Genomic DNA, 13,207 nt, shown 5'->3' with positions numbered 1-13,207 from the left:
GCCTTGCTCTTTGCAGAAGATCCCAGGGGGCGGACCCGACCAGGGGCTAGTGCCCACCCCCAGGAGGCCCTTCCCACCCCCTCCGCAGGCGGGCCCCGCCCCAGGAGGAGACGCCTGCTGGAAGCCACCACCCCGTCCCATCACTGAGCCAGTACCCGGAGGCTGCGGTGGCCGCCTTGTGCAGTTTCTGTGGCCCCTGCGCGGAGTATGGGACACTGATGGCCATGGAGTGCTACATAGGCTTCCTGGTGCTACTGGTGGCGGCGCTGCTCTTCGGCTTTCTGTCCGTCGTCTTCACCCTCATCTGGGTCCTCCACTACCGGGAGGGGCTCGGCTGGGACGGGACTGCGCTAGAGTTCAACTGGCACCCAGTGTTCCTGGTCACCGGCTTCATCTTCATCCAGGGCATCGGTACTGACACCGATGGGAAGTAAAGGGGTGGCAGGGGCAGGGAAGAGGGGAGAGGGTTCAGGACGTGTAGGGGGATGGTGAGGGGAGACCCTGACCGAGCGCCGGTGGGGCTGATGTGGCTGCGCAAGGGAACGGGGTCTGGGTGGCCCCATGCCTGTGCCAGGACGCCAGAAGTTCAAAGTCAACAGGGCCAGTGAAGGAATTAGGGTGGGGTGTGTCGGGGCCGGGGAATAGCAATGCGAGTCGACTAGGGGCGGCGAAAGCAGAGGAGAGCTGGTCCCCGGCGCTGGCCCCACTCGGTTAACTCTTAGCAGCAGGTGGCTGCGACGCCTTTGAGGCGCCCTGGTGGCAAACACCAGAAACTGCGCAAGAAACAAGCCAGTGCACCGGGCAGCTGGGTCTCTACGGTCAGCTGGCCTCCTAAAATCGCTCCCTGTGGAGGGATCCAGTGTCATCTAGGGAAGGGAACCATCTGCAGGCGAGGCTTTTCTTTTGAAGTTGCTTCCAAGGCTGCAGATTAGGAAAGGAGGGCGTCGAGGGGGAAACGGGGCCCAGAGGCTTGTCTGGTAACCTCTTCAGATCTGTCCGGGTGAAGAGCAGGTCAGCCAAATACTCAGGGTGTGTGAAGCAGCCACTCCAGTTGTCTGTCACTCCTAAGGACCTGGACTCTAAAGGGTGTCGAGCTCCCCTGCTTGGTCATGGGATAGTCTCGGATCCAACTTGTTGATTTGACTGGAGAAGTTCCTTGCGGTGCGGTGCTTCCTGTGGGGCGCTGGCCTGGATTCCAGCCCTGTAGTGCCTGAGGTACACCAAAATGCCCAGAGGGAAAGGAGCACGGCTCCAAGTGTGCTTTTGTCCAGGAGCGAGTTCCCTTGTGCTTCTCTGCTTCGGGCGGTGCCTGGCTGGCAAGGAGCCCTCCTCCGCCTGCATTCTTTGAGATTAGCCTGGGTAGGAAAGAGCCTGGTGGATGGCAGTTTTTGTTGTCATTTGTATGAGTCCTCTCAGAATGTCTTAACTGTTTCTTTCGGCTGCTGTTTGGCTGGAGGAAACTTAGAAGTAGTGGTACAAGAACTATTTGTTTATAACCACTTTCCAAAGAGTGAAGCCAAGGCCTTGGCAGAAGAATGCATTTAGAAAGAAGTAAAAAGTGGTGTGTATTAGGGAAGATGTGTCCACTGGCTGGGACCTGTAGCCTCGCCCCTAAGCAGGCCGCCTTTTTTTCTGCCAGTATTTAATTCACCCCAAATAGACAAACAACAAATTCCTACAGAAAGCCATTTTATTACCAATTAAAATATGTACTGCAGACTACAGGTGGGGCAGCCTTCATTCTTCGGCTTTAGGATGTTGTTGAAGGCATTACTAATGTCCAGAGGTTGATTCAAGGCTTCTCTCTGGTACGAGATTGGCATCAGGACACTGCTGTCATTCCAAGTTATTATGTTGCATAATTTCCACCAATTTCGCCACTAGACAAGAATGAGAAAAACAGGCTCAAGTTCCAAAAGTTTGTCACCAGAAGCACACTTTCCTGATGGAGCCGTTGAGCATAGCCAGAGCTATCAACACATCTATTTGCTCACAGTAGTAGGAACAATGTCTTCATTTGTTCCAATCAACTCTTTATAGCACTTTCTAACACCAAGAAAATTTCCAGAAGTTATGGAATATTTTCCCCTCATAACTGTGGGTAAAGGAAATCAGGGTGACAGTACTTTTTTGCCTGACTCACCAAAGGAGACAAAATCACAGAATTGGCTAACACTCCTTAGTGCTTTCAATATGTCCACTATGTACATTATCTCGCAGGTGTTACTAAGAGTAAACTGAAGCATAAAGCAGTTGATTAACTTAGGCAGAGTAAGGAGTCTTTTCAGCAACTTTTATTTTCAAAGCCCATTTCTCTGCTTTTATAGCAAGATGCTTACTTCTCTGCAAAATATTTTTTTAAGGCACAAAAAACCCTTTTTCTTTACTCTCTCCACCCCCAAGAGTCTATTATCTATTTAGGGAACTCAGGTGGCCTAGTGAATAAGAAGCTGCCCTGCTTACCCAAAGGCATCAGCTACACTGCGGGAGAAAGATGGGAAATCTCTCATCATTTACAGCCCAACATGTCTTCTCCTCTGCCTACCTTCCTATCTGTGGTAGCCTTCCAAGACAAATCTACCTGCACTTAAACCTTAGCTTAGCTTAGCTTTAAAAAAATTACTATTGTGAACTGAATAAACATTTACAAAGCAAATTCCAATTTTGACCATTTATACACATTTTGTTCTTGAAGATTAATTCCAGTACCCACAATGTGGTTGCACTTTCCCCACTTCTTCCCTGTGATTCTGATTTTCACTAATCCTTCTAAAACTTTCTGTGTATTCCCTTTCTTTAGTGATGTTGTGCTGATTGTCCTTCATGTGATATTACTTTTCACTTCACCCATTTTATTATGTGTCTGTTGTTGTGGTGTGTACCATTGTGAACCAATAGCTGACCCTCCAGTGGGTTTTCAGAGGCAGCTAATTACATGAGAGGAGATTGCCCATCCTTCTCCCATGGAGCAGCTTGTAGATTTGAACAGCATGCCTTTGGAATTGCATCACAGCTTCTTGCCACTAGGCTACCAGAGCCTATTATATATTGTGCCTATTATATATTGATTAGTTTTTACTCCCTCTCCTTTGCTTTCCATCCCTGAAATTAAAAATAGTGCAGCCACTATGGAAAAGAGTTTGAGACTTCCACAGAAAGTTGGGAATAAAAGTATCATTTGATCCAGCAATCCCACTATTATATGTCAAAGAAATAAGAGTAGCCACATGAACAGACATACGTACACCCATGTTCATTTCAGTATCACTTACAATAGCAAAGAGACAGCAACAACGCAAGTATGTACTAAGCGACAAATGGATAAAGAAACTATGGTATATTCAAAGAATGGAGGACAAAAAAAAATTACAAAACATTGCATAACCTCAATATGTCTAGAGAACATTTGTTAAGTGAAATAAGTCAGTTACAAAAGGATAGATATTATATAAGAGCACTGTTCTTGAAAGCTAAGGTAAGGTTTAAGCACAGTTAAAAAACTTTTTCTAAAATACACTTTAAAACTTTTTATGTATTTTAGAACCCATTACTTGTGTTCCTACAAAGTTTCTCCATTTCTCTGAACTTTCAAGTTTTCTTATTCTGTTCATACACATTTAGGGATGAATATGTAAGTGGCTATTTTGGAAATTTTCCTCTTCTGTTTCATGCAAACCACAAACCTTTCGGTTAGCAAGCAAGTGATTAACCATTGCATTACCAGAACTCGGAGTGAATAGTTGATTTTACAGGCTGAGAGGGAAGAACACTAGCTTTTGCTGTGTGTAAATGCTTCCAGAGGAAAATTAAGGCTGTGCTATTTCAGATCTCTACTAAAGATCATGCTCTAATGGGGGGGGGATTCTGAATATACAAAATATTTGCAGATGAGGAGAGGCTAAAATAACAGTTATTACCATACACCTAAAATGCTTTACAGTTTTATTGAAATACACAATCAGTATTTGAAATTTTCTGAGGACAAGAAATTCCAAATATCTTTAAGAAGTAAGGAAACCTAATGTAAAAATTTACAAAATAGAAACTATCTCTCCCTCACTTTACACATACACATGCTTGCACACCCCCCGCCCCAAGTTTACTTCAGGAGGAAAAAAGGTACAACACACTATGGGAAATCCAAAACTACACTAAAATTTAAGATCTGGAAATCTAGGTAACAGACTGACATGAATGAGGAAGAGTTTCAAAGAGAACTTTAGGAGAGGCTTTGTGCTTCTCTGAAAAGAATGTTTCACATGAAATAAGTATACTGCCTGGAAATCAGAGAAACAAATCTTGAAAAGAAAACCACAGAAAAGACACTCAAAGTGGCAATTGACCTTTTAAAAGGTTCTACAAAATGGAATGTGTTCTTTAGTAAAAGGTAGAAAATTCAGGTATCTAAATTTAGCAAATGAAATCTTGGCAACTCTGCACTTCTTATTTTTCCCACATGTAGACCTTCTATTATATAAACTGAAGGAAGAGAAATTGAGTAATATAATAACCTCAGATTGGTTTTGTGAAAGAACATGTCTACATTTAAGTAACATTTAAAAGAAGATAAATTAAGAGTAGTTTTTAAAAGCAGTTGGGTATTTATTGACTATGCAAAGGCATTTGACTGTGTGGCTAACTTTGAGAAGAATGGGAATCCCAGAACATTTATATTCATGCAAAACCTATACTTGGAACAGGAGGCAGCTGTCAGAACAGAGTAAGGAAACACTGCATTCAGAATTAGGAAGGAGTGTGTCAGGGATGCGTCCTGTCTCCATACCTTTAAAATCTCCATGCAGAACAGATCATTTAGGAGGCTGGACTTTATGAGGAGAAGTGTGGCATTAGGATTTGAGGAAGACTTATCTACAACTTGCATTATGCAGATGATACAACCTTACTTGTGGAAACTGAGGAAGACCTGAAGCATTTGCTGTTGAAAGTCAAGGACTGCAGTCTTAAGGATTGAAGCTTAACAGCAAGAAGACAAAGATTTTCACCAATTTGCCATGATGGATGAATGGATCATCAATTTGCCATGATGGATGAATGGATGGAGAAGAGATTGAGGTTGTTAACAATTTCAGCTTGCTTGGCTCCATAGTCAACACTCTTGGCACTAGCAGTCGGGAAATCAAAAGAAAAATTGCATTGAGGAAGTATATGCTATCAGGAACCTCTCCAAAGTTCTAAAGAGCAATGATGTCAATCTAGAGACAAAGATGTGCATGATCTAGGACATGGTCTTCGCATTTACTTGCTACTCATCAGAGAGCTGGACAGTGATTAAGGAGGACAGAAGAAGAATCAATGCCTTTGAGTTGTGGTGCAGAAGAAGAGTATTGAACATACCATGAACCACCAGGAAAACACATATAGGTCTGTCTTGGAGAGGGTGAAACCAAGTTTCTCCTAGGAGTCAAGGATTCTGAAACTCCATCTTATATACTTTGGGCATGCAGCCATGAGGGACCAGTCCTTGGAGAAGGATTTCATGCTTAGAAAGGTGGAGGTACAGCACAGGAGAGTAAGACCCAGATAAGATGGATTGACACAGTAACTGGGGCAGTGGGATTAGGTGTGTTAGAGTTAGTGAGACTGGCTCAGGATAGGGCAGGGTTCATAGCCATCGTACATAGGGTCACTATGAGTTACAGGTGATTTGACTGCACTTAACAACAACAAAATCCTATAATTATGTCTTATGACCAAATTCCAAGACCATTATATATTGCACCGGAAAGCCATCTTTATTGGAAGGCTTGGTAGAAGGCTACCACCACACAATCTCTGGGCTCCTCTTATTGACCCAAGGACATCACTTCAGTAATTCTCACCTCTTTTGCATCATTAAATTCTTCCTCCCTTGGATTATTTGCAGCATATTATAATTTCTTTTATCTTTCAAAAACTGCATGCATGATCCTGCATCCTCCTTCAGCTATTGCTCCATTTCTGTGTTCCTCTTACTATAAAACTTTTCACAAGTCTGCACCAGCTGTCTCCAGTTCCTCTCCTATTCTTTCTTGGATCCACTCCAACAAGGAGTTTTCCCCATGATTTATCACAGTTCCTCTTAACACAATAACCAATGACCTCCACACTGCTAATTCCAGTGGTCATTCTCAGTCCTCATGTTGTGTGACTGTTGTTGTGAGATGCTAGCAAGAGAGCAGCGTTTGACATGAGGGATCACTTTCTGCTGTAGGACATTTTCTACATCTGGTTTCCAGGACCCTTCACCAATGTGGTCCTTCTCTTTTCCCGCTGTCTATTCCTTCTCAATCTCTGTTGGTTGCTCCTTGACTCTCTAATGGCTTTAGGTTTGAGTGCCCCTGAAAGGTTCAGTCTTTTTACCACTCTCCTTTTTTTCCTACATATTCATTTTGTAAGTTCATTCAGACTTTTTTACTTTAAGGACCATACATGCACTGAACTTACTCATATTTTTATTTCCATTCAAGATCTTTTCCCTTGAATGGCAGACCCAAATACCCATCTGCCTACTCAAACTCTTTACTGGGATGTCAAACCAAGAAGCCGAAATCTCAACTATCATCTTCCCATTCTTCAAACCATCCTTCCCATAGCCTTTTCTTTCTCATAAATGGCAAACTTTATCCTTCTTGACTTCCAGTAGAAAATCTTTACAGTCATCCCTGAATCTACTATTTCTTTCATACCTCTCATCTAAGTCATTAGAAAATCTTAGAGTCTTAATTAAAAATACAATGTTATCCAAATACAGACAACTGATTGGCATTTGCAATGGTTTGTTAACTTATTAGGAGCCCTGGTGGCATTGTGAATGAAATGTTGGACTACTAACTTCAGCAGTCCAATTCCATCAGCCATTCCCAGGGAGAAATATCAACAGTCTGCTTCCATTAAGATTTAGAGCCTTGGAAACCTGATGGGAATTCTTTTTCCTACAGGTTGCTGTAAGATGAAATTGACTCTACAGCAGAACATTTGGTTTTAGTTTAATGTATCTGTCTCCTCCTCCTCAAAATAAACTTCCTATGGGGAAAATTTTTTTCATACTTTATCACTGTAGCCAGAGCATGTAAAACACACACTTAATGTGATCAAGTCAGAAGCAATTAATAGGTGAGCCTCTAGCAGATTTTTAGAAGCTGTAAATCACATGGAAGGAGACTTCTCATCTTTCTCCTGCAGAGAAGCTGGTGAATTCAAACTACCTGCTTTGGGGTTGGCAGAGCAACTCCTTGCTGACTCTGCCACCAGAGATCACCTGTTAAACAGTATATAGTTCATAATAGACACTTCATAAACTGCTTCTGAAATTACTAGCAATTCAGCCTGCTCTTTTCCAGGAGTCACAGTTCTGAGAGATAAGCACATAAAACCAAACTCCCTGGCCATTGAGTCCATGCAGACTCATAGGGACCCTCAGTCGCTTTCCAAAGCGGCAAATCTTTTAAGGAGAAGACAATTCATCTTTCTCTCTCTCAAGAGGCAAGTAGTGGATTCAAACCACTGAAATTTTGGTTAACAATTTAAAACATTATATACTATATCACTAGGTTTAGTCAGTGCTTTGCCAAAGATCACACTGTCAAGAATTGAACTTAAAAATTAAATTCAATAAAAAATCCCAAACTCATTGCCATCAAGTAAATTTTGACTCATGGTGACTTTCCACCAGGATTTTAGTCTGGAAATCTTTCCAGGAACTGTGAGCCTTTCAGTTAGCACACTATGAAACAACTGTGCCACAAGAACACCTTCTAAAGCAGAGAAATTGCTGCCACCCAGCTTATTCCAACTCCTGTTGACCTCCCATCACATTGTAAATCTTTAGCAGAGAAAACTGTTCATCTTTTGAGGAGTGCCTGCTGGATATTAGAACCCCCAACCTCACCATATGTTATGCACTACACCATTAAAGCTTACCTCTTGTACATTGTTATGTGCTGTCAAGTTGGAACTAACTCATAGCTGATCTTCAAGATTTAGATTTTCAGAGGCAGTTTAAGGAGGCACAGGAGGAGATTGTCTGTCTTTGTCCTGTGGAACAGCTGGTGGATTCAAACCGTGTGCCTTTGGGATGGCAGCACAGCAATTTGCCGCTAGGCCACCAGAGCTCCCTCTAAAGTAAATAGGTAAAATGAATTTTCTGTGAGAGTTCAGACCTGTGAGACTACCAAGACCTTTCTTGGCAGCACCAGAGTGGGAACTGGAACACGTTGAGCAGTCAGAATCACATGCAGTTTTTTAGCAGAAGCAGTCTCCTCAGATGTTCGCCTCTTGCCTGAAGACAGCTCAGGTACCAGGAGAGCAGATACACATTAGCGTGAGGAGGAGGTGGGACAGTGCTTCAAATCTCCATACCCACAGGATCCAGTGTCTCTTACGATAGCTTTGTTTGGAAGGACCTTGTAAGCAATCTGATGTTATCAGTGTTCCTGCTTTCTGGGGAGCTCAAAATATGGCATCCCCCCTGAGTATCTGTAGATTTTTCACTGTTCCTCCCAGTTCAAATGCTTACGAATCAAAGGTCATTTTTTGTCATAAATATTGCTGCCTGTTCACACTGATGACAAGCCACCTGGTTACTAGGATCAGACACAGACGGTTAACCAAAGACCTGTTTCTTGTGCAAAAAAGTGTAGGTTTGTGTCTTATTGGAGGGGTGAATACTCCTGGAAATTTGCCTCTGGCAAAACAGTAAACTTCTACTTTGCTGCAGAGGATTGTTGCTGTGTGGGCTTACCAGATCTTCCCATTTTCCAAGAGAATCCACATTTCTCAATAATGCATTCAAATAAATTAAAAGAAAGCAACCCACATTAAAAAAAACAAACCACAACAACCTCACAAAACATTGTGCTGATTAAACAAAATACAACTTTAAACCAAATCTAGTTCATAATCTTCCAGCTTGGAAATGACTATGCTAAGTTTTTCTGTTTTGACTATGTTGAGTTCTTAAATTTTCCCTCAAAAAGTAGGATGATTTCCTTTCAAGAAAGATAAACCAAAGTCTTTTAGAACTTTTTTTCCTTGCTATAGACAGAAGAGAAAAGCCTCTGGAAAATTAAAAACATAATTTAAAGTTACAAACTTTGACTGTCTTTGTCTAAGTTTGTTCATGTGTGCATTCATTCTTTCAATTATTTTCTTTTTTACCTTGCTCTTTAGCAAACAATAAGTAAGCACTGCTTGTACATCCTATGAAACAAATGAATAAGATGCATCCCTGCCTACAAGCTGTTCCCACTTAAATTGGTTAGCAAATGCTTATGATAGTTTTACAAGAAATATAAATTTCACTGGGTTCTAAATATTTAGAGTTCGTTTGGAATCTCAAGTTCCAACTCCTTATTTCATTTTAGAGATCAAATGGTTGGCTAAGGTCAAACAGGTAGTATCAGAGCCAGTACAGTCACAATGTATTTATGAGGCACAAAAATACAGCTAATTTCTCTAATAACACATTTTTTTGCTATTTATAAATGTTGAAGTTTTCTCTTTATATATATGCATCTCGTATCAAGTAGTCCTCTTTCTGAGGATTTCAGTCACTTCAAAGAGTGATGCTTCTAGTCTCAAGATTCTAAAACAAGTCTTCTGAATCACTTCCTTCATTTTCATTCTCCAAAGGTTCTCAGTTTCATGATATTCATGCTGTGGGGCAGTTCGAATGTGCAGACGTGTTTCAAAGCCCAGATTCTCTTTGATAGCCACTGCAGGAATCTTTTCAAAAAGTTTATTTAAGCAAGCTCTCTGCTCTTTCATTTCGACCTGAGGTCTTTTGAATAGAGTCTGGTTAACTCTTGGGTGCATACAGGACTGAGTTATAAAGGTTGTCAATCCTGTTCTGAACATTCTACCAAAGAAAACAAAGCAAAACCTACCCAGCAAGTGACACAAAGTGTGTGGTGCTCTATGTTAAAGTAAAATTTGCAGGTATTTTAAAATCCCAATGCACTTCAACCTAAATAACATGTTTTCTTTTTTGCAGTCTCTTAAACATTACCTAGAGATACTGAGTGGGTCCAAGTGTAGAATACTTTTTACTCTTTGCAAAGACCATTGAGTCTTATACTAGCTAATGTTTTGTCAGTGGTAAAAATTATCTTGAGTTTTTTACTTGTGCCTTCTAAATAAATCTGCCTAATTCCCGAGGAATAGTGAACACATTATTATGTTAATATTTATTTGCCCAATGTAGACTTGCTGAATGCCTACTGTGTGCCAAGTTTTGTGCTGGGGATGTGTTGGTTATGAATCAAACATGCTCCTTTCCTCAAAAATGGCAAGATGTATACAGGAAAAAAAATAGTTTCTATGTTTGGGCATATTTTCTTTGCAATCACTTGTTATGCATCAGAGAGCTGGACAATGACCAGGGAGGACAGAAGGAGAATTATGCCTTTGAGCTGTGGCACTGGAGAAGAATATTGAAAGTACCAGGGACTGCTAGGAAAACAAACAGATTCATCCTGGAAAGGGTTAAACTGGGTGGCTCTTTGGAGGCAAGGATTCTGAGGCTCCATCTAACATAATTCGGACATGTTATAAGAAGAGACCGGTCCTTGGAGAAGGACATCATGCTTGGGAGGGTGGAAGGACGGCGCAGGAGAGGAAGGCCCTCTATGAGGTGGATTGATTCAGTGACTGGGGTAATCGGGATGGGAGTGTCAGAGACAGTGCGATTGACACAGGACAGAGCAGAATTTAGGGCTGTTGTACATAGGGTCGCTATGAGTCGCAAGCGACTCGACAGCACATAACAAAAACAACAACATGTTTGGGCACATTTTTCATATCTACCCAGCTCACCTCCACATATACACTTTGTCAAATTCCAAATTTACATGGCCCTGCTCTAAGACAAATTTTTGTCTAGAAATATTTTTGCAACGATATAAGCATGGAAAGCTGGTATCAAACAAGGGTTTAATTACATTTGAGAATAAGTTATTTCACATATTCTAAATTTTCATTATTCAGTAAGGAGCTGAGACATTTTCTGATAATGCAAGTCAAATCCAAGCAACTGTATTTTCCTGGTACTGATTATTGTCAAAAGACAAACTGTACATATACTGGTATGTTGTTGATAACACTAACATACTATACAGTCAACAGGGTTTTTTCCTTTAAAGGATTTAAAATATATTCTCAGTGTATGTATTCACATTTCACCTGATGTCCTGGAGTACATGGCCTTGCCAGTTAGAACCTTTAACAGAAAACTCTTGTTTTAGTCAGAAGTAGCTGTTTTTGTACCATTTTTCCTCCTTGCGGGCTTATGAGGCCTTTTCTTCCTTTTCACTGAACCTCAGGAATGGTGTGTAGGTAAGTGCCAAACCAAAGAAGCAAGAAATATTTAAATTCAACCCTCCAGGCAGGTTTTTTAACTGTTGAGAAAAGCTTCTTGTTTAAGCTTCTTGGTTTGACTCATTATGGCTGGCTGCCCTTTCCTCCTGAAGTCCACCAGTAAGGTTATTTATACATTTTTTTAAGCATTTAAACAAATATTATGCAGTTGTAATATTTTGTAGTTCCCATTCATTTTTCCAGAGAGCATACTCAAGTACACTCTACTCTTCATCAGCGCTGTGTGCAAAAGTATGTTAACAACTCCACACAACAACTACCTCACTCACGAGAGCGTCCCTCCAAGCTTCACGAGGTGCCTCCTTAGTTAAAGTGTACAAAATATTTTATCTTTAAAATACTCATGAACTCTTTGAACCATCAGAAAATTCCTCATGCACTCACTACCCACATTTAAAAACGTTAAGATTTCTGCAAACATAAATATTCATAAACTAGAAAGCAGAGGCTCTGTTTAGGGAAGGTTATGGATGGCAGAAGTTGGAGCAGGAACTCTGACCTAAGCAAGGAATTGTCAGAAGAAATGGTAAAAGTACTAGAGCTGGTCAAGTACACACCAACATGACAGGCCCATCTGGATCAAAGACAAATGCCTCGCCTGCTCCACATCCCTCGAGGGCCTCCCATTCATGGTGGTAGGACAACAGAGGGTGTTTTATCAGTGACTTTATTAGTCATTAATTGTGAATAAAAGATCACATTGTTTCATTTCTGATACTGCTAGAGAAAGCAAGCTAGTGTGCAAGCAATTTAAAAACATTCTAAGAAACAACAACAACAAAAAAAGATTTTAGAATCAAGTTTCAGCACTCAAAGCTTTTAATTTTATGGAAACTTTGTCATATTCTTCTTTGATGCGTGTAGCATTCAGAACAGTATTAATTCTTCCCTGGGAACAGGGCCTTTGTGTTTTGAGCACACTCATGTAACAAGCACTTCCATCAAGACACAATGTTCCTGATGCCCTAGGATTGCCCTTAAAATCCTATGTAACCCCTTTCAGTCATGGTGATCACTCCTGACTCCTAACCTCAGAAGTTGGTTTAGATTTTGGAAATTTTTCCTTTAATAGGATCCCCGGTCAGGAAGAAAAATTAATTATGATTTATTGTTCATAACTTCATTCGGAAGCACACACATCTTGAGAATTTCTTCAAGTATTTAATATGTAAATGTTCAAGTTCACTCATCTACAATGATAACAATAATGTTTTGTTGTAATTACATGTTACCAAATTGATTCCACATGAAAGTAATCTTGTAATCTTTACAGAGGGAGCTCTGGTGCCCTAGTGGTAAGAAACTACAATGCAATCCCAAAGGCATATGGTTCAAATTCACCAGCTGCTCCATGGGATAAGGATGGGCAATCCCTTCTCTTGTGGTTACGACCTCTGAGAACCTGCTGGAGGGTCAACTCTGGGTGGGTTCCAACTTGACAGTATACGACAACAGTCTTTACAGAGCACACCGCTAGGTTTTTTCTCCTTTGGAGCAGCTGATAAGTTCAAACTGCTGTCCTCTCAATTAGTGGCTAAGCACTTAACCATTGTGCCACCCGGGCTTATTAGTAATAATAAATAATAATAATAATATGATTTTAAGAAACAGTAATTGAGGTCTGGCAAGTTACTTAACCCTAGTGGACCTCAGCTTCCTCTTCTTAGTGATAACATGTAAACATGTATCACATTCCTCACAGAGTTGAGGTAAGAATTAAAATGTAACATATAGAGCATTTATGGTGTTCATGCTACTACCTAGGACTTTGTTACTAGACCTTCATATAGTACATTTATATTTTACCCTTGCTTGATCACACAGACTTCAAAAA

The 13,207-nt window shown here is 40.9% G+C and overlaps 1 protein-coding gene across 1 annotated transcript in view; it reads left to right on the top strand.

Moving 5' to 3' along the window:
* The first annotated feature begins 218 nt into the window (after positions 1-218).
* Positions 219-13,207, top strand: part of LOC102850203 (cytochrome b reductase 1-like) — a 32,430-nt gene continuing 19,441 nt past the window's right edge. The window contains exon 1 of the mRNA XM_006878845.1: positions 219-411. Coding sequence (XP_006878907.1) covers positions 219-411 — 193 coding nt within the window. The remainder of the gene's footprint in view (positions 412-13,207) is intronic.

Source organism: Elephantulus edwardii, unplaced genomic scaffold (genome assembly GCF_000299155.1).
Source record: "Elephantulus edwardii isolate Elephantulus edwardi_28Jun2011 unplaced genomic scaffold, EleEdw1.0 scaffold00001, whole genome shotgun sequence".
NCBI classification, from domain to species: domain Eukaryota; kingdom Metazoa; phylum Chordata; class Mammalia; order Macroscelidea; family Macroscelididae; genus Elephantulus; species Elephantulus edwardii.
Note: the sequence above shows the minus strand (reverse complement) of the source record. Positions and strands in the feature narration are given on the sequence as shown.